We start from the raw sequence: 25,590 nt of genomic DNA, 5'->3' as shown, positions 1-25,590 counted from the left end.
CAAAAGATTTTCTCTGATTCTTGCTAATCTCCCTCTTTAATAACGAGGGCACGTTTCAAGTTGACAGCATTCTGTGACCATCAGTATCTTCCTAGGTTTCAATAAAAGTAATTTGCTTTCATTATCTTCATTTTTTATAATCATCCTCTACTTACGAAAAATGATACTGATTTTCCATTTAGGATGGCGATATAAGTTAAGCCAAAAAAATTTTTCAGTGAAAAGAAAAACAGACAGATGTTATGTAGATGTCACACAGATAAATTGCAATATTTTTATACAAATAATGACACCATTCCAGAATTTCTGGTCCCTTATGATTTCTTCTGCATGTGCTTTTGAGAGGGATTTGGGAGCTCAAAGGAGCTAAATTGCCTTTGGAATATTTAAGACAAGACATCAACCAAACTACAGTAGCTTTTACTTGTTTCCAAGTCCTTACACCACCTTCTGGCTTAACAGAAAGTTCTTGTCATTAATTATCATAGCATTGATCCTTGAAGTGAAATGTGATTAGAACTGCACGATATGTATTGCTGAAGATACAGGATCTCTGCAGTATATTATTGTAGCATCATGGAATTTTAGAAGACAAAGAGACATTACTGACACTTTCCTGATCAGGTGAATCTGACTATAATTTGGTAGGTCATTTAGCTCTTGGTCTTAAACCTGTAAAGGTATCCTTTGTGAGTGCTCTGCAGCACAGACTCACCTGCAACAGTCCTGTTAGAGTTCATGTAGGTCAAGAGGCTGCGTCTTCAAAAATCAGAATAGCAGTTTGTTAGTTACTAGCCATATTTCAACTTAAAAAGAAATCAGATGATCCCAGAACACACACTTGAAAGATCTCCCTCAGAAAATAATACTGTAGATTTATTATTACTGGCACAGAGAGTATCATCCATTACCATGTTTATTGACGAAGCTTTTCCCATTTTAATATTTCTCATCATTTCCTCAATCAGTATTGCTAGTTGCCCTATAAGGAATTTAACAGCCAGCTTAATAGTAGAGATGATGTACACTGTTTCTACAGCATTCTGAAGCAGAACATTACATGTCCACATCAAATTCAACAAAAAGTGTGAGGGAAATCATTTCAGCATCTCTCAGGGGCCTCCTGGCTCTCACGGAGAGTAAGGTGGTGGTGACTGTTCTGTGGAGAGTTTCTCATAGGCAGATGGAGCGTTGGGAACCTGTAAGGGTGAGAAAGGAGAGCATGGGCTTGGCAGCGGTACATATGGTTCTGGAAGAGGGATTAAGTCAAAATAGTTAGCATGATGTTTATACTTTTGCTCTGGATTGAAACTTGTTTAACTGTCCACAGCTAATTTCCACCCAATGAGGTAATCGTTATTAGGTTACACAAGTATATATGTTGAAGCATTGTTGGGGGAAACAATGGCAGAGAAGAAAAAGGGCTAAGTGGCTTCCCAAAAATTTCAGAAACTTATTTATACCTGGATTATCCTTGTCAGTAGAAGCCCCAAACCTAGCTAATGAATTCTTGAATCCTGTTAAACAGACACTGATCACACTGCATCTTTACCACAAGCATAAATCCCTATAGTCGTGTCTAAAGGCCACTGCTACTATCAACAGAGCACAAATGTGTCAGCCTTCATTTAATGCTCACAACAACCCTGGGAGTATTTTCAAGGTTTTCATGTTACAGGTCGGGAAACTGAGGCACAAGGAGGTTAAGTCACTTGCCGAAGATCACACAACTGGTAAGTCATGGAGTAACTTGGCTCTGGAGTCAGTGCTCTCAAAAACTATGACGTACTACATCTATACCAGCACTGTCCAATAGAAATAGAGTGCACCACATATGTGATTTTAAAATTTCTAGTAGCTACAATTTAAAAAATTAAGAGAAACAGGTAAAATTGATCTCACTAATATATTTTATTTAACCCCACCTACCAAAATATTATCACTTTGACATGTAGTCAATAAAAAATCATTAATGAATTATACTCTTTTCCTCATACTAAGTTTTTGAAATCTGGTATGTATTCCAGCACATCTTAATTCAAACAACTCTGTTTCAAGTGTTCAATAGCCACATGTGACTAGTGGTTACCCTATTGGACAGTGCAACTCTATACAGTTAATAGTAGGTACTTTTTTTTCTCCGTTAGATAATATCTATGTTCAGGACAAAGGCAATTATACTAAAAACATAAGACAAAAGGATATTGTAACCAGAACCAAATTCTTCCTGTAGATCTTACATGTGGGGTCTCATTATTGACCCTGGAAAATCTGGGTATGAGAGGACACAATTTAAGAAAATCTCTATGATTCCCTTGTTTTTAATCTTACTATTTATTTTTTATTATGGTAAAATATACATAACAAAAATTTACCATTTTAACCACTTTTTAAAGTCCGTAGCATTAAGCACATTCACATTGCCCTTGCTTTCTAAATGGGAATAATTTTATTCATTTAAGTTGAAACCAGCCATACACAAAAACATCAAGATGCAGGATCTCAACCTACCACAGGTTCACAATTGTTCTCTTGAAAAGGCAGTTTGGCGTCCTGGTGACCAAGCCCCTCACATGAACATCTTCCTGTTAAGGTACTTTGAGTACCAGCATGAATGCTTTTGTCCTGAAATGTGAATTCATGAAGGTAAGTGGGTGAGGAAAAAATAATTGAGTCCATTAAAGAAAAGAGGAAGAAGCCAAAGTTTTAAGAAAGGGTTTTAATCTTGGTTCTGCCACTTACTCGCTGTGTATCCTCAGGCTAGTCACTTTATCTCTCTGAATTCCAGTGTTTTCATCTGTAATATGAAGATAATATCGCCTACATCTCAAAATTGTTGTGGGAATTAACTAAAGGTGAAGCACCTAGTACAGTGCCTGACACCCACTAGTTAGTCAATGAATATTTTTGAAGGGAAGGAAAAAAAGAGTGAATCTAAAAAATGGCTCTCAGAGAATGGTTACAAGTGGAAGAGATCAGAGCTAGTGAAGCAGGAGCTGGTATCACAGTAAGGACAAGCATATGAGCAACTTGATAGCAGGGACACTGTCTATTTCTGCCTTCCCCATAATGACAGCAAAATATCTGAAACAGTACGAATGCCTGTGTTGTGATAGAAATGCTGTAGCTGTAGCACTGAGCTTCCAAGTCACATCACAACAATGATGGCAAGTCAGTCAAAGGCTGTTGTGCACCTTGAGTTATTGGGGTAGGGGTGGGTAAAAGCTTAGTTCGGTGGTTTGCATAGGTTCAGGGGGTAATGCCTTCCCTCCCTAGAATAGAATGACAACCATTTATGCAAGGCAGAGACACATACCAAAATGGGGACTGCAGGAGCGGTCCATCCTAGTGAGGGGGAGTATTTCATTACTGACATTGTTTAAAATTGCTAGCACATTGTGATTATAAAAAGCAGACTAACTTTTAGTTGCTTTTACTGTTAAATTCTCCACAGCAGTGGTTCTCAAACTTTAGAATGCATCAGCGTCACCTGGAGGGTTTGTTAAATACAGATTCCTGGGCTCACACCCAGAATTTCTTACATAGTATGTCTAGGGTGAAGGCCCATGAATTTGTATTTCTGACAAGTTCCCTGGGTGATGTGGATCCTGCTGGTCCAGGGCCACACAGAGAACCACTGCTCTCCAGACAATGCAATTTCTTATCGCCTGTGCCTGGGGTGACTCAGCTATGCTCAGACACTTAGAGGGAGGAGGAGGTCAAGTGGGGACCATAGGAAAGGAGGGAGTGTATATCCCATCTAAAGGGACAGACCACTGCATAGCTGCCAGTTTTGCCAGATCTTTTGATTTTTAAAAAAAAAAGAAACTAGAAATTAAGATTTTTATGTAAACTGTTACTTTTAAATGCTCGCACCTAATTCATCTTTTGAAGATACAGACCCAAACATATCTGAACCCAGTCCACCAGTAGGGCATGAGCAGCTCTCTGTGGTCCTGGCTGAGGGGGGCTGGAACAGGGAGGCTGTGCAGGTGTTCAGTGCCTCTGCAGGCTTGTCTTCAGACCATGGCTGATTATTGGGGTTACTGGGTTGGAAGAGAAGGGCATCAAGGCAGGTCTCCCAGGGAGGAGAAGTGTTTGGAACATCAATTGGATGAGGCCACACATGGTTGGAGGTGATACCTACACAGTGTGCAGACTGTAAAGAAGTAATTTTCCTAAACTCTAGTCTGAAATCATTATTGACACTACCCCTTGGAAAGATATAAGCACAAGAACCCCAAGTTTGACATGAGGGCCCAGGGAGGTTCTGCTCCCCTCCACCACTCCCAGCAATATATCTCAGGTAAGGTGTTTAATGCATTCTCTCCCTTTACCTCAATTATTGCTTTTATTCTTCTTCTTTTTTTTTTTTAATCCTCACCTGCCATAGGATAGGAGCGTGGGCCACTTCCCCAGTTCACTGCCAATTCTCTGTATTTGATCAAACTTCAGTGTGTGTGTTAAAACATAGGTTCCCGGGTCCCACCACCAGAGATGATCCCAGAATCTGCGTTTTAGCAAGAACCCTAGGTGATTCAAGTGCAAAGGCCCCTGACCATACATTGAGAGACATGGCACCGCAAGACATGAGTGTAAACTGAGCTATCAGCAGAGCCTTTAAATTCTTCCCCAAGAATTAAAAGTATTATGTCCTAAACTTCCCAAGTGAAAGAGTAAAACTGATAAATATGAAAGCCAACTTCCACTCCCTTACAAATCATTTTCTTCTGAGACACATTGCTGCAAAAAGCAGTCTTTCTTTTCAGAAGGTGTTTTTCAGATCTAAGGGGAATTGTTAGCCAAAGGGGAAATTTTAGGAGACCTTAATTCCAACCAACCTTTCTACCATTCTGTGGTCAGTGTAAGTGGGAGAATAAACATATTTCAAAGCCTAATGAAGGTTGCTACATGTGGAGTGATTCAGGTACCCAAAACTTGCGTTTTTCATCACTTATGTTCTTCTGCTTTATAATGAAAATAGAATCACCAAGGAGAGACAGGGAGATGAGTATGTAATTAAATGCAGTACTTAATGCACTATTTTACATAATTTTGCCTAAACTTCTTAGACTGCTGGTCCCCGACATGGCTTTTCAGGAGATATGAAAGTCTCAAAACAATATTTTAATATTAATTAAAAAAATAAATGACAGCATTTTTAAACATTAGGGAACAAGGGAATTTAAACACAGTTCTATCTCATAAAAATTCCAAAAACTCTGCAAATCACTGGTCTAGGCCTGGAGGAATGGAGGGTGGCAGGTTGAACTTGAACTACACCAGGCAAAATGCTCAGTGTCTGAGCTCACGACACTAAGACTGTTACTCTTCAAGTGAACACATTTAAGATGAGAGTGTTGAAGCAGAAAGGAAAAAGAAAAACAAAACACATTGCCTTTTTGTCCGGGTAGCATCAAGCTAGCAATCGTGGACAGTTAGGAAATGGGTACCAACATACTGAGTTTGTAGAGGTTTTACTCCTTGAAAGACTAAATCATTTTTCTTTTACTATGCAGACATAGGGCTTCCCTGGTGCCACAGTGGTTAAGAGTCTGCCTGCCAATACAGGGGACACAGGTTCGAGCCCTGGTCCGGGAAGATCCCACATGCCACGGAGCAGCTAAGCCTGTGCGCCACAGCTACTGAGCCTGCTCTCTAGAGCCTGCCAGCCACAATTACTGAGCCCGCGAGACACAACTACTGAAGCCCGCGCTCCTAGAGCCTGTGCTCCGCAACAAGAGAGGCCACCACAATGAGAAGCCCGCTCACCGCAACAAGAGTAGCCCCCGCTCGCCGCAACTGGAGAAAGCTCACGCGCAAGCAACGAAGACCCAACGCAGCCAAAAGTAAATAAATAAAATAAATAATAAATTTATTTTAAAAAACTTTTTAAATATGCAAACATAGAATGAAATTTTTTAAATTATAGAAGAAAACATATTAAATAAAAACTGATACACATCATGTTATATCATCTGTGTCTAGGTGTATAATAGAGTAAATGAGGCTCAGAGAAATGAAAATCTAACACCACCAAGCAAGTCAATGGCAGACAATGAGACCAACTCCTTATGCCATACGATTGGGTGAGTGCTGTGTGCCAGGCACCGTGCTAGGCACTGGAGTTACAAAGATGAATAAGAAATATTCTCTGTCCCAGCTCATAAACGAGAGAAAGAGAAGGGGTGAAGAAGCAAAAAGTAAATAACAAATTACAAGGCAATGTCATAACACAGTGCTAGAGGTACACATGGAGTGTGTGGCAGAGAGCAAAGAGTTTTATCCCTAACCTCCTAACCCAAGGCTTTGCTACAGAACTTGGTCTGGAGTCTTATTCAGGCTCAGAAACTTCTCCTTCCCATAACTGTCACCACACTGGAGGGCTGCTGCTTGGTGGCTGTATCCCCCCAAGGTCACCCTGTCTTCCATGGTTGGTATCTGGGACGCTATGGCAAGATGGGCATTAGGGAAAGGGACACATGGGACTGCCCAGGCTTCCTGGCAAGGAGGAGAAGAACTTGAAGCTACAGCTCTCCCCTTTCCTTTCTTCTCCTCAGACTGCCGCAGGCTCCAACCCTCCACCCAGGCCGGTCCTCCCCTCCATCACAGAACCTCTTTCTCTGCATGAAGTGCTTGCTGAATGAGGACTGGAACTTTCCAACATCTTTTGTAAATATAAATTTTTTTCCATTACTTATCAACCTCAGAAGCTTTCAGATCTGCAATAACAAGGCAGAGAGGGAGAGAGAGAGAAAGAAAGAGAGAGAGCAAGTTGCAACTCTCCTTCCATCCCATTTCTCACAGTGGAGAATGCTTAAGTTCCAAAGTGCTACCTGGCTTTGAAGCAAGGTTTCTGAAACCTGTCGTCTTTGCAGTTTAGAGGCTCTGTTGATGTTTCTCATGTGTGGAAGATCCTGCTACCCCAAGGCTGGACCGTGTCATTTGTTAACTTCCTGCTCGTATGGGTAAAGGAGCAAAAATCCTATTAAAACCACATTGGCCATCAGTGGAGGAAGGAATCTGTTAAAAACCTGGTGGTGTTTTGTGCTGCTGAGGGGTGGATGGTTTCCTCACTGCACTGATGGCTGGACGGGTCCTGGGTATGATGGGTTGCTTGCTAACAGAGTTAGAAGAACTTGGAATTCCCAGGCAACCTGGGAGGAAAGGGGTGAAGAGGCAAGGTGAGAGGAGCGGGCCTCTAAGTGGAGTAACAGAGCCAGTGGGAATCCCCAGAAGGATTGGTAAGATCTGGAGTGTCTCAAATGCTGCTGTTCACTGTGCAAGAGAACCACGAACCCTTCTCCTGTGCCCCACAAACCATTAGTGTTCAGCTACACACACAGATAGGCACTCGAGTTTCCTGTGAGTGGAACCAAAAATATGGACCAAGTTCCTGATTGGTGTTCACACGTGGGCAGAGGCAAAGGAAGAGTTACAAGAAGTACAATGTAGAGGAAGACTCATTGGAACCAGGAATCAGAGCTAGAGGTGATCATGAGAATGTCCCCCCACTCCCCAGAAATTCAGGGAAAGAAGGAGAAAGGAGGTCCTTGATCTGGAGGGACACAGCAGTGGGAACTTTACCACCTTCAAGCTTCTGTATCCACTTCGTCTTCTACAGTACCAGCAGGTGATGAGCAGTAAAATTCCCAGGATCACTGTCAGGATGCCAATCCCTGCAGCCCTAGCCCGAGAGATAGAGAAATACATCTTGGTACAGAAACCTTGTTCCAGATTATAATGAAATGTACATCAATGTGTTCTCTTCACAGGGGCTTTGCAGTCAGAGCAGTCCCCAAGGAGTGTCCCACTCCACACCACACCAAGCACCCACTAGGCCTCCAGCACTCGTACCCAGGGACGGGACCATCTCTGGAAACCTCTCAGGTGTGTGCCCACAGCAGCAGTGCTAACTGGCCTGGGCCCCAGCACCCAAGTTCCAGGTGCAACAGGTACAGTAGCAACTGACCCTTATGTGGACAACATATTTAATGAGACAGCATATTTATCTTTTCTTTTCATTAGCGCTAGTTTAAAACATTCTCCCCAACTCTTAGTCCACAAAAAAGAAGTGGAAAGGAACATTGACTTAATGTCTGCTGTAAGCTGGGCACCATGATAACCATTCTACATGCATTAGATTATCGAATTCTCACAACCCCGCCAAGCACTGAGGCAAGCACCCCACTATAGGCCCGCAACAATCCACTGGGGTGGGTAGGATGTTCATTTCACATCTGACATCCTCAAGATTTTAGGCTGGTAAAATGCCCAAGGTTGTACCACCAGAGAGCGGCAGAACCAGCATTCCCAGCAACTGGCCCGAGGTACCCAGCCAGTGCCCTTCCTGCTGCATCGCCCCTTCCTGAAATGAAGCTGTCACGGGGACATTCAGTGGGCTCTCGTGACTGGAGGCAGCTGATTCAACTCCCAGCATGCCTGTGCTCTAATTCCACCCCCTAGGTCTGTGGTCACCCCCTTGGACATCTTGACACACATAGAGCTCTGTTCCAGCTCTTTTATTTTTTTTTTCAATTTATTTATTTTTGGCTGCGTCAGGTCTTCATTTTGGTGCGCGGGCTTCTCACTGCGGTGGCCTCTCTTGTTGCGGAGCACGGGCTCTAGGCACGCAAGCTTCAGTAGTTGTGGCTCGTGGGCTCTAGAGCGCAGGCTCAGTAGTTGTGGCGCATGGGCTTAGTTGCTCCGCGGCATGTCGGATCTTCCCAGACCAGGGCTCAAACCCATGTCTCCTGCACTGGCAGGCGGACTCTTAACCACTGCGCCACCAGGGAAGCCTTCTGTTCCAGCTCTTCGTGCACAGTTACATTGCACTCACACATGCCTAGTGAGAGCCGAGAACACTGGGATGTGCCAGACACAACACAAGAACCCACTGCCCAGCCAGGCAGGGCTCCTGAGATGTCACCCAGATACCTTCTGCAGTGGAGTTGCCTGAGATGCATGTTAAAGTGCAGATCCTGGGGCTTCCCTGGTGGCGCAGTGGTTGGGAGTCTGCCTGCCGATGCAAGGGGCGTGGGTTTGTGCCCCGGTCCGGGAAGATCCCGCGTGCCGCGGAGCGGCTGGGCCCGCGGGCGGCGGCCGCTGGGCCTGCGCGTCCGGAGCCTGTGCTCCGCGGCGGGAGGGGCCACAGTGGTGAGAGGCCCGCGTACCGCAAAAAATAAAATAAAATAAAGTGCAGATCCTGGGCCCCCCACCCCCAGACCTACTGAGTCAGCCTCTTGGGTAGCAGTGCCTAGGAAGCTGCATTTTCACAAGCTCTATAGGCGGCTTATGCCCCCTCAACTGAGAACCTCTCTTGACGGTGGTTTCACAGAGTCTGTTGAGTCATCATACAAGAGCTGAAAGATATCCTACCTAATACCATGTGCAAGAGTATATTTTTGCTCTTGGGACATTTTTTCAGAAGATCTCCCCACCTCCACTCCCAGTTGACCATGCAGGGATGTTAGAGAATCCCACTAGGGTCTTCTGAGGAAATGCTCCAGGCTGAACTCCTCCTCGGTGCTTTTGATGGGTTCTTCATGTCTCTTGCCCCTGCTAGGTCATTCTGGTAAAGCTATTCAACAGTTCTTTCCCGAGAGAGCAGGTTTGCAGAAAGTTCTGAGCAGACCACTTAAGAGATGGTCCACATAAAAACCAGGTTCCTCGTTTGTCCTGTTGGAGTCTCCACTCGGGGTTGGGGGGGGCCCTGCCACTATCCCCCGACCTTGCCCACTCTCATCCATGCAGACTGTGTCCTACAGCCTGTGTTCCCATCACAGCACACACACTTGCCGAAATTACTCCCATGCCTAACTCTCCCACTAGGTTGTAAGATTTTTTCAAAGGCAAGAATAGCATCTTGGGCTGGTATACAATGCTTAGCACTTAGAAATGTCTAATCATGTAAATACTTATTTTAAGTTAATTCATAATACGAAACACCTTTCTTTAGGATAAAGTATTGATGCAAAGGTTATGACCCTGAATCACCTTGGAGTCAGTCAGCAGGTAGAGTCACACACATCTACCCTTCATCCTCACTTGCCCTTTGGCAACTTGCCTTTGTTCTGTCTGCAAACCACATCCGGAAGCCTGAGTGGAGTAGACAGGCAAGGCTTGAGGAAAGAGGCATCTTGCTCCCAGACAGATGTTTTTCAGCCTGAGAACCTACAATGAATGCCTCATAGCCAAGAATGCAGACAAAAATGGCAAGATCCAGCTTTTTACCTTTCCTACCTCCTTGCCTCCTTGGCCTCAGAGAAGCTTGAGGTCCCTTGTAGGATCACAGGGTCTCCTCACCTCATTGCCAGGGTCTTTACTTTCTGGAGGAATAGACACTAGAGAGTTTTACAGACAGGCATGTGCTGGGGGAAGCCAGCAGGCTGTGTAAGCAAAAGACAAACTGGAAACCCCGCTGCGTCTGGTTTTGAACTTACTCTTCAGCTGTGATGTAGGAATGGCCGTGCCCCTTCTTGGGGGAACCATAGATGTAGTGAGCCTCTTTTCTTGGCATCTTGTGGGGTCAGGCCTCGGGTCACCTAACAGCAGGGGCACACAAGTGTCATTTCACGCATCCAGCATGTTCTTACATCTCATAAACACCCACAAAGACATTCTTGCTAGGTGACCAGGAATGACAGCCGAACCTTCTGGTTTCTCCCTGTGAGAGGATTTGCACCTCCTTCTTTCACTAATATCAAGTGGAAATCGCTCAGGTTCAAAGAAAGAACCACAAACAAAAGGAAAATACTTTCAAACTGAGTTATAATTTGGGGGGGGAAAAGTAACCTTTAATTTGACTCTATACCATAAACTTGTAGGGAAACAAACAAGAAGCATTTTTATTCCTTACTTTCCCTGGTCCAAGACTGTGGTTAATAAGAGGAGTTATTTCTCTCCAAAGGTATTATTTTATATTGATCATTGGACAAATAGAAGGCTATGATGACATAATGTGTGTGTGGCCTAGCACAGCATCCTCCAAGCCCATTTTCCAAAAAATGAAACTGCCCCAAAATACAAAATTTTAAACTATGATACAAACAAATAGAAAAAAAGCTCATGAACTTCAGTGGTCATGATTAGAGCGTGCTTGCTAAAAATCAACAATGGTTTCTCTTCTCTCCTTGCTAGTGTGCTTTTTTCTTCCCTCTTATTGTTCTCATGAATCCCAAAGGTCTGGTCCCCATAGAGTTGTATTAATGAGCCTGTTTAAAACAGCTGAAGAGAAGTGGGAGCGAGGAGCAGAGAGTTTATCCCACGAACCCATTCCTTGGGGCATTTCATGTGTAATTTTCCCTTCCCAGTTGTAAAGAAGAAATCACACTTGAACTCACTGATCATCTCAGGTGAATAATGTAGGGGTGAACTCTGTGCTCAAAATGATAGACACAAAACTTAATTAATTTTGCATTAAGTTGTTTTTGTAAATCTATACCTCCAGCTTTGAGCCTTGGCAAACAGTGTGGGCTCATCAAATGCACCTCATCCCACCTGAGCCAAGAAAATTGGTTCTTCAAGGGAGCAGACACAGCTGTTCATGAGCCAGCTACAGCCTGAACAACTGCTTCTCCTGCTTCTCTGCTTTGCTTCCTGGCAGCCTAGAGGGAGGACCTAGGAGGAGACTCTGTGAACCTTCAGTTAAGTCGGAGAATTATAAATGTTGCGGAGGAATTCTGCCGACAGCCGGGAGTCATGGAGGCTGGAGGATCACACCAGAATCTCCCAACCCTGTTCTGTTCTGAAAGAATGGGTGAGATGGCAATGCTCTTACCTGCCTGGATGGGATCCACTCCGTCTGCTGGCTGGCCCTGTGTGTGAAGATTGCTTCTCTGGCTCTTAATCTTTTTAATTTTTTTTCCTGGTCTTGAGTCCCATGTTAGTCACGAGTTTGGATTTCTGATGGAGTCATTTGTGATTGCTTAATTGGCGTGAAAGAAACCGATTTCATTCCTCTCCTCAAAAAGTCACAGCTCACTGTGGCCTCTGTTTTCCCCAATCCCAGGGTTTCATCTTAGGGAAGCCATTAATTTTAAATGCCAATCCCTTCTCTCTAGGGTTGCCAGATAAAATATAGGATTCCTAGTTACATTTGAATTTCAGATAAACAATGAATAATTTTTTAGTATAACTGTGTCCGGGCAATATTTTTTAGTGTAAATATGCCCCACTTATTGCATGGGATGTATTTTTACTAAAAAAAAAAAAATTGTTATTTATCTGAAATTCAAGTATAACTGGGGGGCTTCCCTGGTGGCGCAGTGGTTGAGAGTCCGCCTGCCGATGCAGGGGACACGGGTTCATGCCCCGGTCCAGGAAGATCCCACACGCCGTGGAGCGGCTGGGCCCGTGAGCCATGGCCCCTGGGCCTGCGCGTCTGGAGCCTGTGCTCTGCAAGGGGAGAGGCCACAACAGTGAGAGGCCCACGTACTGAAAAAAAAAAAAATATATATATATATATATATATAACTGGGCACCCTATACCTTCCCTCATCTCTACCGCAAAGGATTGGTGAGACTTTGGGCTCAGACCTGGAGGTCATCTAGGACCATGACCTCCTGATCAAGAAGAGGAAATAGAGGGTCCCTAAATCTTCCTGAGCTGAGCTCCCAGATTTTTTGTGATGCCCTCAGAGATGACTGTCCCCTGGGAAGTGTGGGTTTCTTGCATTTGCAAGGAGCAGACAAAATTTCCTCTTTGAAGGTAGTATATGACCTACCTAGAATTTAATTAAAACCAGGGCAGATTCAACCTGACATTATAGCCTACTCCGAGAGTCAAATGGATACAGCCCAGAAGCATTTCAGTGGGACAGAATTATCTTTGCTCACCAGCTCTCTGTAACCATTGTGGAAAAGCAAAAACCAAACAAAACACCCACCAGAATAAAGGAATGTGAGAGTTCTCACCAGCTGAGGACTTAGATTAAATGACCACTAAAGTCCCCTTCCCCGTAACATTCAAAAGCCCCCTCCTTCCTGATCCTCTGGCTTTCCAGTTTCCACTGGACTGTTCTGTGTGAGGGCATTATCAACCTACTGGATAATCATCAGTGGAAATGGCAAGGGGGAAATAAAACAGGGTGGGGGAGGTTGATGTTTATTAGGTGAGATCCTTATCCTCTTCTTTCTGAAAAGGAGAGAAAATGCAAACAGATATGAATGACAAGAAGGAGTCCTTCATAAAAAGATGGGGGGACAGCATTTCAAATAGAGAGAAGAACCAGTGCAAAGGCCCTGTGGCAGAGTAATGGGGCATGACTTGGTCTGGAGTCCCAGAACTGAGGCTGATTCAGGAGATCTTGTAAGAAAATCAGGAAGGATACAAATCTTTGGTGTTGAGGGATTTGGGGAGAGTAACTTCAACCTGAACCTCAGGATTACACCTGATAACTCCCAGGAAGGCCTAGTGGTGGGTGCTAGTCTAGAAAGAAGGATGCAGTTCTGATCCAAGAGGCCGAAGGTTTGTGCTAAGCTGGACTCTACTAACTAACATGGCCCCCTGGATGATTGGCAGCAGGACCAGAGAGGAGGGAGGTACTGACCTGGATCTCAGGGCAAGGGGAAGCTCCCAGGTCTCGCTCAAGTCCCCTGGTGATGTGAGCTAGTTCCAGGTCCCTGAGTGTGCCTGGACACTGTTCCAGGGTGGAAACCACAAGGCAGCTGGCATTGCCTTCCCCAGAGGGGCCTACAGGACCAGGCCCAGCACACTGGGGACACTGTGACCGCTCTGGGCACTTCCTTTCCAGCTAATCTGCTTTTTGGAGCTCAGCGAGGGAGCCCTGATCAGATCTTACAAAGGCAACTCTTTAGGTCTTTGAGTGGTTTGCAGCCTCTGAGGTGCCCAGTCCTGTTAGGGTGAATTACCCAAGATGAGCTGGGGTGGCTTTTTTCAAATAACAGTTCCCAGGGAACCTCAGCCTGAAAACCCTACACATCCTGTTTCCTGGAAGTGCCCCCAGAAGTTCCCATTGACTAAGGCTCCTAGTCACTGTCCTTGGACTGGCCTAGGCCTCAGGCTCTGCCTCAGAGCCAGCCCAAGCCAGGCCCCACCTGCCCTCACCCTGCACACTTCCTTCCTAGTGACTTCCTATCTTCCCCAGCAGTGTAACACCCAGCCACCCAGCCACCAGGCTCACAGTCGGGGCTCTAGAGTCCGAACTGCCTGCACCTCCTCTATTCAATCTGTGTGACCTTGGGTAAATCATAAACCTCTTAGAACCTCACTGCATGCATCTAAAAAAGTAGAGCTAATAATAGTATCTACTTCCTAGATTAGTTGTGAGAGTAAAAGGAGATAATTACCACCTGCTTGGCACAGTGTCTAAACTTGCTCTTGCTCAACAGAGTAAGTTTAGCAACAATGTTATTACAAGGCTGCCCCACCCACTACCCCTCTGGCCCAGTTCAAACCTGCTTTGAGTTTGGATGTGGCGCTGCCCCTTCCTGTGCCCCAGTCCCAGGGTTAGAGCTTGGACCAGGTGACACCTTACTGGCCACTGCCCGGTTCTCTGCTGCCACCTGGTGGGCCTTGGCCCCCCTTGCACTACAGGCCCACCTGATAAGCCACTGGGACTGAGTGCAGAGATGCCTCTTTGATCTTTTCAAAACCCTCCTGCTCACACTGCTCAGGAGCCAGAATCCTCTTTACTCATCTTCCTTGGGGATTAGAACCTTCTTCAGTGCCCCACAAGACTGTGAGCTTTTGCCCTCTTACACACACCTCAACAGAACATGCTAGAATGTTATAAAAGGCAGTGCTGTAAAGGGGGGTTGATGCTGCTGCCCTTTTGTAGGAGAAGCTGAACAAAGAGAACTTGCTTTTCAGAAAGTGGAGAAGGCAGGTAGACATCTCTGCAGTTATTGAGGCAGGCTGCAGACAGCCCTACACCCAGTGGGGTCCTGGACCCAGTTTGAATGGCCTTGAATCCCAGCTCCCATTACTACCTGTGTGACCTTGGGCAAGTTTCTTTACCTCTCTGAGCTTCAGCAACCTCATCTACCATATAGGAATAAATAATTATTACCAAATTGCTGTGAGATTTAAATGAGATTAAATATGTAAAATTATCCAGTGTAGTGCCTTGTAAGTTACTAAAGCTTGAGAAAGGCTGATGTCTCCAGGAATCTCCTGTGAAGGTGCAAACAGCTGTGACACTGCGGGATAGCAAGGTAAGCTATGAACTAATAGTGATCAGCTGTGGCCTGATGACTGCTTAGTGCTAATGAGCTAACAAGTTATTGCCTGTGAAGTAAAGAGACGGTCAGATGGAGAAGTTCTGAAGGTGGAGGGGCAGTGCCAAGGTCGAGTCGGGAGCAGAATGAAAGTGTGTCTACGCGGGGGGCCTAACAGGGAAGCCCCAGCTGCCTGGGGGGCTGCTGGAGGATAGCAGGAGCCCCCTCCTCCCTCAGGCACCTGAGAGCAAGAGTCGGATTCTGCCAGCCTCAGGCTGGACTCTCAGGAAGGCATCAGGAGGACTCCTTTGGTTCCCCCCTCCAACAGGTAAGCTAGCGTCAGCGCTGATGCGTGCACAGAAGCTGGCTCAAGTATGAGAACAATGGCCCAGTTTCTAAGGCTGTAAAGGTGGGCGGAAAAGACCACTAATAGATCAGAAATGGGACTTAATAATCCCACGGCCACTTCTGACCAGTCACTACCAAGAAGGATGGAATTGCAGGGCTGGATTAGAATGACCTTTGGGGTGGAAAGCTATTGAGGTCAACCTCAATGCCCACCACGATGTCAAATCATATGGGCGCCACCCCAGATTCCTGCCCAGGGAGTAGCAGGAGTATGGGTTCTTCTTGGGGACAGGAGGTATATGAGAGGTTTCTTAGAGGAAGATGAGCTTCCTCTGAGTCTGGAAAGGTACGCAGGAGGTCACCAGGCATGAGATGGGGAGCGGACATTCCATGCAGAGGACAAGTAAATATTTACTAGTCACAACTTGGGGGGAGGGTGGGAAGGTGACATCCACATGGAGGGAGGGCTCAGAGACATGGAACAGCAGGTTTGGGGAACTGCTTGTCCTGTACGGCTGGAGTTCAAAGTACAGAAAAGGAGTTCAGACCTGAGGTTCTGAATCTCAGAGCACGTGAACACCATGCTGGGGCTTTTGGGCTTAGTTTGCAGGCTGTGTTGCGTCACAGAAAGTTTTTAAGCAGGGGAGAAACTGAGGCTGACCAGATTTGGGGTCAATCTGTTTTCCAGTGTCATGAAAACATCTACCACCCAGGTGGCTGTGAGGATTATGTATGCTATTGTGTGTGAAAACAGTTTGTAAACTAAATCATATCGACATGAAATCTAGAAGCAGCAGTCTGTCCTTAAATGTCAGGACAATGTATTGGTGACATGGAAGGATGAATAGGAGAAAGCCTGGGCTTTGGATTCTGGTTCTGAGTCAAATGCTGGCTTCAGCATGGACTGGCTGTGGTCTTCCGCTATGCAAGGCTCTCAGCACCAGTCTGGTCATCTTCAGAATGGGAACACAGTATCTGTCTCTCAGGGGGGCTGTTAGGTGAGGGCTCATGTGCCTGGTGTGCAGTGAACACTTACATCAGTCAGGGTTCTTGTATTGCTGGCAGCAGAAACTCAACTCTGGCTACTTAAGGATATAAGGAAATTAATGGGAGGTTATAAAAGTGTCCCACAGAATTAAAAAGGAAAAACTGAGCAAACCAGGCCTTAAGAAGGAACAGAATTGAGCAGTTCTGTGGACACAGGTAGAAGGAATTAATTAATGGATGGCCCTTCAGGTTGTTGCCATCAGGAAGAAATCAGCTCTAACTATGTTCATCCTTGTTTGCCTAGGAGATTTAGATTCATTGGAGAATCTTGCTTGGGTCTCGTACCAAATCCTTGTCTAGGCATGGAGTGATCTTGGGGACGGGAGTGTTTCACACCGCATCAAGGCTGAATGAAACAGGGAAGGAGAAATGTTCAGAGGGAATTTGTTTTTTTGTTACGAAAATAAGAAGGAAGGGATGCAAGAGAGACAAAGATAGACCTCTACAGCATTTGGCAAATGGTGGCTGTCGAGTTATACAGGGCTCCTCAAGTGAGGATTTATCCCTGAGAAGTCTCCCTAAGTCTTTGCTGTTTCCTAATAAGCACTGTGAGAGAAAGTCCTGCAGGAGACTGTGGAAGGCTGCCAGGTGCTCCCTGTTTGCACTTCCATCCTCCCCCTTACTACGTGATGTTGACGTATCTGTTCGTCTCTGATGTATCCATGGGTTCCTGAGCTTCCAGGGGGTAGGGTTCACATTACCTCTGTATCTCCATTGCCTGGCACAGAGCCTTTTTCCAGACTTTCTTCTATGGCCACCAAATCTACAATCCCATGAGAAATTCTGGCTTCTAAGGGCTGACATTTTGATGTTCCCATAGATTTTGTATTTTGGGGGCAGTGACCATTTATAACAGGCTTTGGGCTGTTTCAGTAAGAGAGGGTCATTTGGCTCTCCCATAAGCCCTACTCAGCTCTGTCTTCCTGCTGTTCCCCCAAAATGCCTGGAAATAACCCACAGACCTTAAACAGATAAAAACACCAACTGTCTCCATGCAAAGGGAGTGTTTTCTGTATGTGAAGCAAAAAGAACAAACTCAATGGGGAGTTAGGCAATTTCATCCGTCTGGAGTGAGATCTTGGGATTTCAAGAATAATGTTGGGGAAAAAGGGAAGAGGTGGAACTTGAAATTGCTCAAGGTCAGAGCCATGCTTTATAATTTCTTTCTTACCAAGTCTGTGGAGACGATGGGGGGATATGTTGTCTATGTCAGACTTTTTAAGAGTTAAAGAACTCAACTCCAATTTACTTTGTAAAAGAAGTTTCTACATAGCATTTTGATTTTGTTTCTTATGTTAAAAATAAGATGGTTGACTTGAGTTATCTGAAGGGGAGATCCCAGATGTGGACTTTTTTTTAGGATAATAGTCATGGACTGGATAAATCCATCATCTCTGACATTCTGCTGGTAAACAAGCTGAAACTTAGACTGACCTTGTGAGTCAAATCATTTGTTTGCCTTATCTCTGCGCTTCCTTCCTGTGAGTTATCCCTGAGCTTATTCAATTGGTCCAACCCAGTGTCCATTTGTCAGTTAGTTTAGGGGAGCTTCATGGGCCCAAGCTTGACACCTCATTTTAAAGAGGCGGTGGTAGTCCCCAAGACCAATGTGGGACCAGCATCAGGTGCTGCTGGCTTTCAAGCTTACGGTTGAATTTGATCAACAGAATGGCAGATTTCCTTTTGCCAATTACTGTGCATACAGGTTTGTGCAGCCCTTTGGGGATCAAAAGAAGGCAGCTCAGCCAGGGTCTGAAGGAGACCACATCGGGCTGTGGTGGGATCAGGCTGTTGGTGTGTTTCTTGATGTTTCTTTGTATTTTTCTAGAGGTATTCAGTAAAATTTTTGTAATACTTCAGCCAGTATCAGCTCTACCAGGAGTAACCAAAGAGTTTTAACGGAGCCCTGGAAGTCATGAGCGGCAAAAGTAGTAAAGTGAGAGGACCCCAAAGGGAAAGAAAAAACACCCAGAGGCAGGCACTCAGGGCCCAACCAGCTCTCTCTGCCCAGAGTTTCCTTCTAGGTCTAAATTCAGGAGTTTTGGTTTTCCCAGAGTATGTTACTGGGCTAATACGGTGGGAAAGCACTGATCTAAACAAACTTAAACAGATGTCTTTTGTTTAACTACAACTCTTCTGACATCCTTAATATGCTAATGCACATTATGAATCTTCGAGGGAAGGCAATTGCTAGCAGAGTTTCTCGAACCATCTTGTGTGGAGTCAGATCTCGCTGGCCCTGGTGCTCCAAGAACACCCTTTGGGCTGTATCACCACGAAGGGTCATTATAGGTCCAGCTTCTCATGTGATTGGCCTTTTCCTTCAAGTATTTAACAAAGAGCCTATAATGAGTCCCTTTCCGCAAAGAATTCAGCCCATAAATATATATTAAATGTATTGTATTCTTATTGTGTGCCAGAAAGTGAATGAAGTGAGTAACGTGGATTATCTCATTTTCTCCTGAAGCCCCACACAGCACTGTCAGGTGGGTGTTATTATTACCACCACTTAACAGAGGAGACTGAGGCCCAGGAAGTTTGGGTAACTTACTTAAGGTCACTAGTTAGTAATTGGCAGAGTGGAGATAGCCAAACCCCCATGCTTAAACATGGAGATTCCCCCAGAGGAAAACTGCCCACGAATTAAACACAGTCCGGCATAGGACAGCTATAAGACCGGTTCCCCTTCCCCAGAGTCAGTTATTTACTTAGAACATGTGTCCAGGAACTCTCCATGTGGATTATTCCTTGACCTTCTCAAGGGCAGAGACTGTGTCTCATTCACCTTTGCATTATCAGCTGCTGGCCCAAAGCAAGGGCTCACAACTATTTCTTTTTTTTTAATTGACGTGTAGTTGATGTATACAGCTATTTCTTGAATAAATGAATAAAATAATGAATGAAGAGATGGCTTTACAACTGATTCTGATGATAAGTGTTTCCTAACAGAAACACTGCCCAAATTCTTTCACCTAGTCAGTAAATATTTCTTGAGCACCTACAATATGCCAAGGACTGAACTCAGTAGTCACCAAAAATTTTGGAGTTGCTTTTCCCCTTTCTGAACCTCTTACGTCATGTGAGAGCTATATGACACGTGAGGAGTATGCCCTTCTCATACTATGCGTGGACAACATGAGGTATATACCCCTTTCCTGTACGAATTCCTTGATAGTATAAATCATATTGTTTGCTTGGGGAGAGGGGTACTGTGCTAGTGGTTAAGAGTTGGAAGGATAATGCCTCAAATGTAAGAATTTCATAGACAATTAACATTCAAAGGCTGGGAAACACAGAAGGTATTTAATAAATGCTTATTAGAGAAATGCATGCAGACATGCAGGGTTGAGTCCCATTCTGGGCCCCAAAGCCAGAGAGGGAGTGATCACCTATAAGCAGTTTGTCAAGGTCACTACCTGCTGGATAACCTTCCCCGGGGCCCATGGTGTGGCCATTTTGTGCTCTTCAGGGGGCACTGACTAAAATGTGGAATGCTAACACTAGAATCTACCTCACCCCAAGAGCTTCTGCTTGGGCTTTTCCCATGAGGGACAAATGAATACAGTGCTAAAATAGGAGCCAGGGGTTCAAGTCTCATCTTTGCTATTTATTAGCCATGGGACCTTGGATAAGTTACCTGACCTTTCTTAGTCTCAGTTTGCTCAATGGTAAGGTGGGCACAATCATTTTTTTTAGGATCATTCTTATTTGTTTAGTTTCTTCCAGATTACAAAGAGAGACCCATAGGCGGCCTCAGGTGAGGTGGAGAAGTATAGTGTTAGGAAGGACAGGACTTTTCCAAGGCTGAGCTGGCACTGCTTCATGGAGGCTGGGGAGAGCCCCATTTTCATTAAGGAGGTGACTGTGGCTATAGTGACTCGTCAGCAAAAGTACCCACCACTCCTTCTGATACTTCTTATTACCTCCTCATTACTCTTGCAGTCCTCACCTGACGGATCTGATGGGGCTGGTTGGTCATTGTCCAGAATGGAGCATCCCCATTGGGCAATGTCTTCACACTAGGCCACCTCATGTCCAGAGCTCTCTTTGGCTCAGGAAGGGTTCCCTGGTCTTGCCAGTTAGAGTCATGGCCCTTGAGGAACAGCAAGGACGCAGTCTGGCTCCAGCGTCTATCAGTTTCCTAACGCTGCTCTAAGAGAATAACACCAGCTGGGAGGCTTAAACAACAGAAATGTATGGTTCCACAGTTCTGGAGGCTACAAGTCTGAAGTCAAAGGATCAGAGGGCCATTCTCCCTCTGAACCCTGAAGGCGAGGACACTTCCTTGCTTCTTCCAACTTCTGGTTTTGCTGGCCATCCTTGGCACTGCCCAACTTGTAGATGCATCACTCCCATCTCTGCCTCGCTGTCACCTGTCTTCTCTGTGTCTCTCTCTTCATATGGTGTTGTGCCCTCTCTTTGTGTCCGTGTCTTTTTTTTTTTTTTTTTTTGCGGTACACAGGCCTCTCACTGTTGTGGCCTCTCCCGCTGCGGAGCACAGGCTCCAGACGCGCAGGCTCAGCGGCCATGGCTCACGGGCCCAGCCGCTCCGCGGCATGTGGGATCTTCCCGGACCGGGGCACGAACCTGTGTCCCCTGCATTGGCAGGCGGACTCTCAACCACTGTGCCACCAGGGAAGCCCTGTGTCCGTGTCTTCTTATAGGGACACCAGTCAGATTAAAGGCTCACCCTACACCGATAGGACCCCATCTTAACTAACTATATCTACAACAACCCTATTTCCAAGTGAGGTCACATACTAGGAGTTAGGACTTCAATGTATCTTTGGGGGGACACAATTCAACCCATAACAGAGAGTTTCACAGACTGCCCAGCATCTACCCAGCAGGGTCGTGGTGAGGGTTACATGAGATGATATACATATAGCATCTACCATGATGTCACATAAAATATAATCATTTCCCCATGGTTCAGTTGTTCTCACACTGTACAGCAGCAACAGGCCCTGGGGATGGGTTAGAAAAACATATTCTCAGGCCCCACTCCAGACATCCTGGATCAGAAACTCTTGAGTGGGGCCCAGCAATCCGTGTTCTAACAGCTCCTCCAGGTGTTTCTAACACAAGCCAGAGTTTGAGACCCACTGGCTCCATTCAGTTCTCTGGCCTGGGCAGAAGTACTGGCTGGTGGAGAAAAGCCCAGCTGGTGAGCCCACACACAGCTTCCCAGGAAGGCCATCTGAGCACCCCCAGGCCTGGGCCTGCTATTCCTTAGAGGCCAGGGATGTCCTTTTGGCCACCCCTCCCTGGCCTTGGGCCAGTCCATTCCACCCTGGCCTCTTGACACCCTCACATGTTGGGCCACATCTGGTCTGCTGCGATCATGCCTTTCTGGGAACATTCTCTACCCACAATCTGGGGATAGTAGCTCTAAGGACAGCGGCAACCCCACCCTTCCACCAGACATAAGCCTGCTCCTCTCTTTCACTGCCCTCTGCACCCTCCACAGAAAGAGTGGGCTGGTGTGAATGATCTGAATGAATGAATGGTCTCTTCTGAGAGCAGAGGCAGAGACAGAGGGAAGAGATGACCCACCCAGGTCACACAAAGGTCTGTGGCGGAGCCAGACCCAACTCAAAAGTCCTTTCCCCTGCTGTTGCAAACTCCGTCCCTGGCATTGGGTTAGCTGGTCCTGTCTCTTCTTGAGGCAAATGCCTAAACCATCATATTGGTTCTGAACTAAGCAGCCCTGACCAAACAGAGGGAGACTGGGTTTTGGCACCAGAGTCCCTGGCAGGAAGTACCCAGCCTGCCTTTGTCTCTGCGAACATGTTCAGCACTGAGGGAGGGCAGGTGTGTGGGTCTCCAGAAGGTCAACCCGGCAGGCCCTTCCCGGTCCCGTTTCCCAGTTTCCCGTGCCTCTGCCTCATATGGCGACCTGTGTCCTCTTGCTCCATTTCAGTTCTCCTGAGCATAGAACTTTGAAATTCAAATCTCTAGCCTGGGGATCTCTCTGTTTTGGCTAACAAGGCACAAAAACAGGGAGGAAAGCCATGACTCGTATACTCTTCCTCCCTCTCCTACCCCAGGCTGCTTCAAGCTAGAGGTGCAGGCAAGGCCAACATGGTGGCAAGCTCAGGCAGGTGGCTGGGTCTGCAGCTCCTGGTCCATAGCTCTGATGCGGAGCCATCTTGGGGGTGTCTGAAACCTTCATCATCCCCAATTCTCACGGCATCTCTGGTGGCCCCTGGCTCATTGCCTCGTGATGTTGCTGCTTCCTGTGGTCAGAGGCCTCCCTCAGGTGGCCTCCTGGCTTTTTTCTTTCCTCTGGTCTTCAGCAAGACTGCCACCTGGAAAGCTAAGCGTCCAGCTGCTAGCTGGACAGGATGTCATCTTGTGGGCAGGTTTGGGTCTTCTCTTTCCCCTCCCCCCACCCAGGAGAGTACAGGCCTCCAGCTCAGGCAGAAGCAAGCACCCCTCATCCAGGTCTGGGCCAAGTCACTGTGCCCCAGGTCTCCTGCTCCCTGGGAGACTTCCTCAGAGTCATCCATCCTTCAAGGCAAGATACTCAGTTAAAAGCAGAAGACCTGGGGATCACGTGCACACACGTGTGTGTGTGTGTGTGTGTGTTTTACTTCAGGAATGTGAAATTTTACCTTCATTTATTCCTTTTCTAACATTCTTCCTTTCCTAGAGCTGAATTTCTTCCCTGTACCATTTCCTTCTCTCTGAAGAACTTCTTTAAACATTTCTTACAAGGTAGTTCTCTTGGCAGCAAATTCAATTTTTGTTTGCCTGAGAAAATCTGTATTTCTCCTTCACCTTTGAAAATTAATTTCACAGGATACAGACTTCTAAGTTGGTGGTTTTCTTCCTCTCAACACTTGAAATATTTCACTCCACTCTCTTTTGTGTGCATGGTTTCCGAGGAGAAGTTGGATATAATTTTTATCTTGACTGCTCTATAGGTAAGATGTTTTGCCCCTCTGGCTTCTTTAGAGATTTTTCCTTTAACTCTTATTTTCTGTAGTTTGAATATGATATGCCAGGTGTAGCTTTTGTTGGCATTTATCCTGCTTGGTGTTCTCTGAGCTGCCTGTATCTGTGGTTTGGTGTCTGACATTAATTTGAGGAAATTCCCTGTCGTTATTTCTTCAAGTATTTCTCCTATTTCTTTCTCTCTTTCTTCTCCTTCTGGTGATATTTTTTAAAATAAAAATCAGAGATCTTTTTCCTTTAAACTTTTGCACTGATGAGCTTACTATGTGTCCAGCACAGAAAAGATTGTTGGGCTTATAAGCACCATTTCAGCTTCCTCTGCCCACGCATGGATAGCCTCACCACTGGGCCTTTGCCTGTATGAATGCGGTTTGGACATCAGATGGGACGTGGTTAATCTTATCTCCAAATCCAACTCCTGGCCTGTGGGAAACCAGCCTCTCCCCAAATTTCAGTGCCCTCCCAGGCTTTACTTCTTCATGCTTCTGCCCCGTACACTTGTGTCCACGTCTGGTGCCCTGCTTCTTCCCTGTGTCAGTCCAGGAACAAACTTAAGCATCTTCTGTGCTTTGCACCAAAAAAATCCACTCAAGCCACCCTAGCTAATGAGATGCATGCTGAGATGTTTAGAAGTGTACTGATGTCTGCAACGTACTTTGAAACCCGTCAAAAAATAAGATGGATTGATGTGGTTAGAGGATGCATAGATGAGTAGATATGGAATAAATGTAGTAAGATGTTAGTTGGAAAATCCAGGTAGTGCGTATACGACTGGTTGCTGTTTAATTTTTTTCAACTTCTCTCTATATATGAAAATTTTCACAATAACATCTTTGAGGAAAAATCCACTATACCCAGCGTTTTTTGATTTTTGTAACTTGAATGAAGAGGGAAGGGGTTGAAGGAAAGGCATCATAGACATTCAGCCTCTGGCAACTTGCTCATTCTGCCCCCTCACTCCCGGCAAAACCAACAGAATTCTGCCCCTCTTCCAAGCAGGGCAGTTCCACCCACCCCTTAAAGCCCTCTGGAGCCTCACTCTCCAGCTGTAGTAGGGCCACTAGAGAAGCAATGCTTTGCCTGAAAGGTATCTGCAAACATCTTATTTGTCTCCTGTGAAGAACCATCAAGCCCCCATAAAGCCACCTCAGCCCTGAAGTTAACCAGGGCCCCTGGCTTCTCCTAAATCTTGCCTCTGCTTCTCTCTAGCACAGGAGCATGAGAATTTACATTTTTCTCATTTTCATGGAACTGTTGGACTTTGGGGGAAGTCTAAGAAACCATACTGTAACTCTAACCATCTCTTGTATCTCAGTGGGATCGATATTACATTCCTGTGGCTGCTCTAACAAATTACCACAGACTCAGTGGCTTAAAACAACAGAAACTTATTCTCTCACAGGTCTGGAGGCTGAAAGTCCAGAATCCATTTTGGGTCAAGGTCAAGGTGTTGGCAGGTCCACCCTCCCTCTTGGAGGCTCTAGGGGAGAATCTTTTTCTTGCTACTTCCAGCCTTGGGTGGCTGCTGGTTTTCCTTGGCTTGTGGCTTCATCACTCTCATGTCTACGTCTGTGGTCACACAGCCTTCTGTCTTCTATCTGGAGTCAAATCTCCCTTTGCCCCCTTCTTATAAGGATATTTATGATAGCATTTAGGGCCTTCCTAGGTAATCCAGGATAATCTACCCGTCTCAAGTCCCTTAATTTAATCGCATCTACAAACACACTTTTTTTCCATATAAGGTAACATTCAGAGATTCCAGAGATTAGGACCAGGGTATCTTTGGGGGTCACAAGACTGTGTACATTTAAATACATTATATTCTGACCTACGAGGCAAGTATCATTATCCCTACTTTAAAGATAAGAAAACTGACATTCAGAGAGGTCATTATCAAAGGTCACATAGTTAGCAAAGAAGTAGAGCATTACACTGAACTCAGTCTTGTGACCTCGAATTTAGCAGCCTTACCTGATACAGGATGCATTTGGGCCAAAAGCCACTAACAAAGGACAATCATTAACAAATACCATAATCAGAGCTGTGTTTACACTT

At 45.7% G+C, this 25,590-nt stretch overlaps 1 protein-coding gene across 1 annotated transcript; it reads right to left on the bottom strand.

Moving 5' to 3' along the window:
- Positions 1 to 855: 855 nt before the first annotated feature.
- Positions 856 to 11,881, bottom strand: MLANA (melan-A). The gene is made up of 5 exons (XM_027105838.1): positions 11,778 to 11,881; positions 10,443 to 10,541; positions 7,591 to 7,687; positions 2,512 to 2,625; positions 856 to 1,199 (listed from the first exon to the last, which is right to left on the bottom strand). Exons 2-5 carry the CDS (start codon positions 10,517 to 10,519, stop codon positions 1,131 to 1,133), a joined length of 357 nt encoding a protein of 118 aa, XP_026961639.1. The 5' UTR covers positions 10,520 to 10,541; positions 11,778 to 11,881; the 3' UTR covers positions 856 to 1,130.
- Positions 11,882 to 25,590: the final 13,709 nt, after the last annotated feature.

The sequence above is a fragment of the Aethalodelphis obliquidens genome, unplaced genomic scaffold (genome assembly GCF_003676395.1).
Source record: "Aethalodelphis obliquidens isolate GAN/ISIS:26980383/991018 unplaced genomic scaffold, ASM367639v1 scaffold7, whole genome shotgun sequence".
Lineage (NCBI taxonomy): Eukaryota > Metazoa > Chordata > Mammalia > Artiodactyla > Delphinidae > Aethalodelphis > Aethalodelphis obliquidens.
This window is presented reverse-complemented; position numbering and strand designations above follow the sequence as displayed.

Excerpts from the sequence above, each read along its gene's own strand:
- MLANA (XM_027105838.1), bottom strand. The coding sequence starts at position 10,519 with ATGCCAAGAAAAGAGGCTCACTACATCTATGGTTCCCCCAAGAAGGGG. Across the intron at positions 2,626-7,590 it reads GTGGATACAGAAGCTTGAAG|GACAAAAGCATTCATGCTGG; the intron begins GTGGTAAAGTTC and ends TTCACATTTCAG. Across the intron at positions 1,200-2,511 it reads AGAACAATTGTGAACCTGTG|GTTCCCAACGCTCCATCTGC; the intron begins GTAGGTTGAGAT and ends TCACCCTTACAG.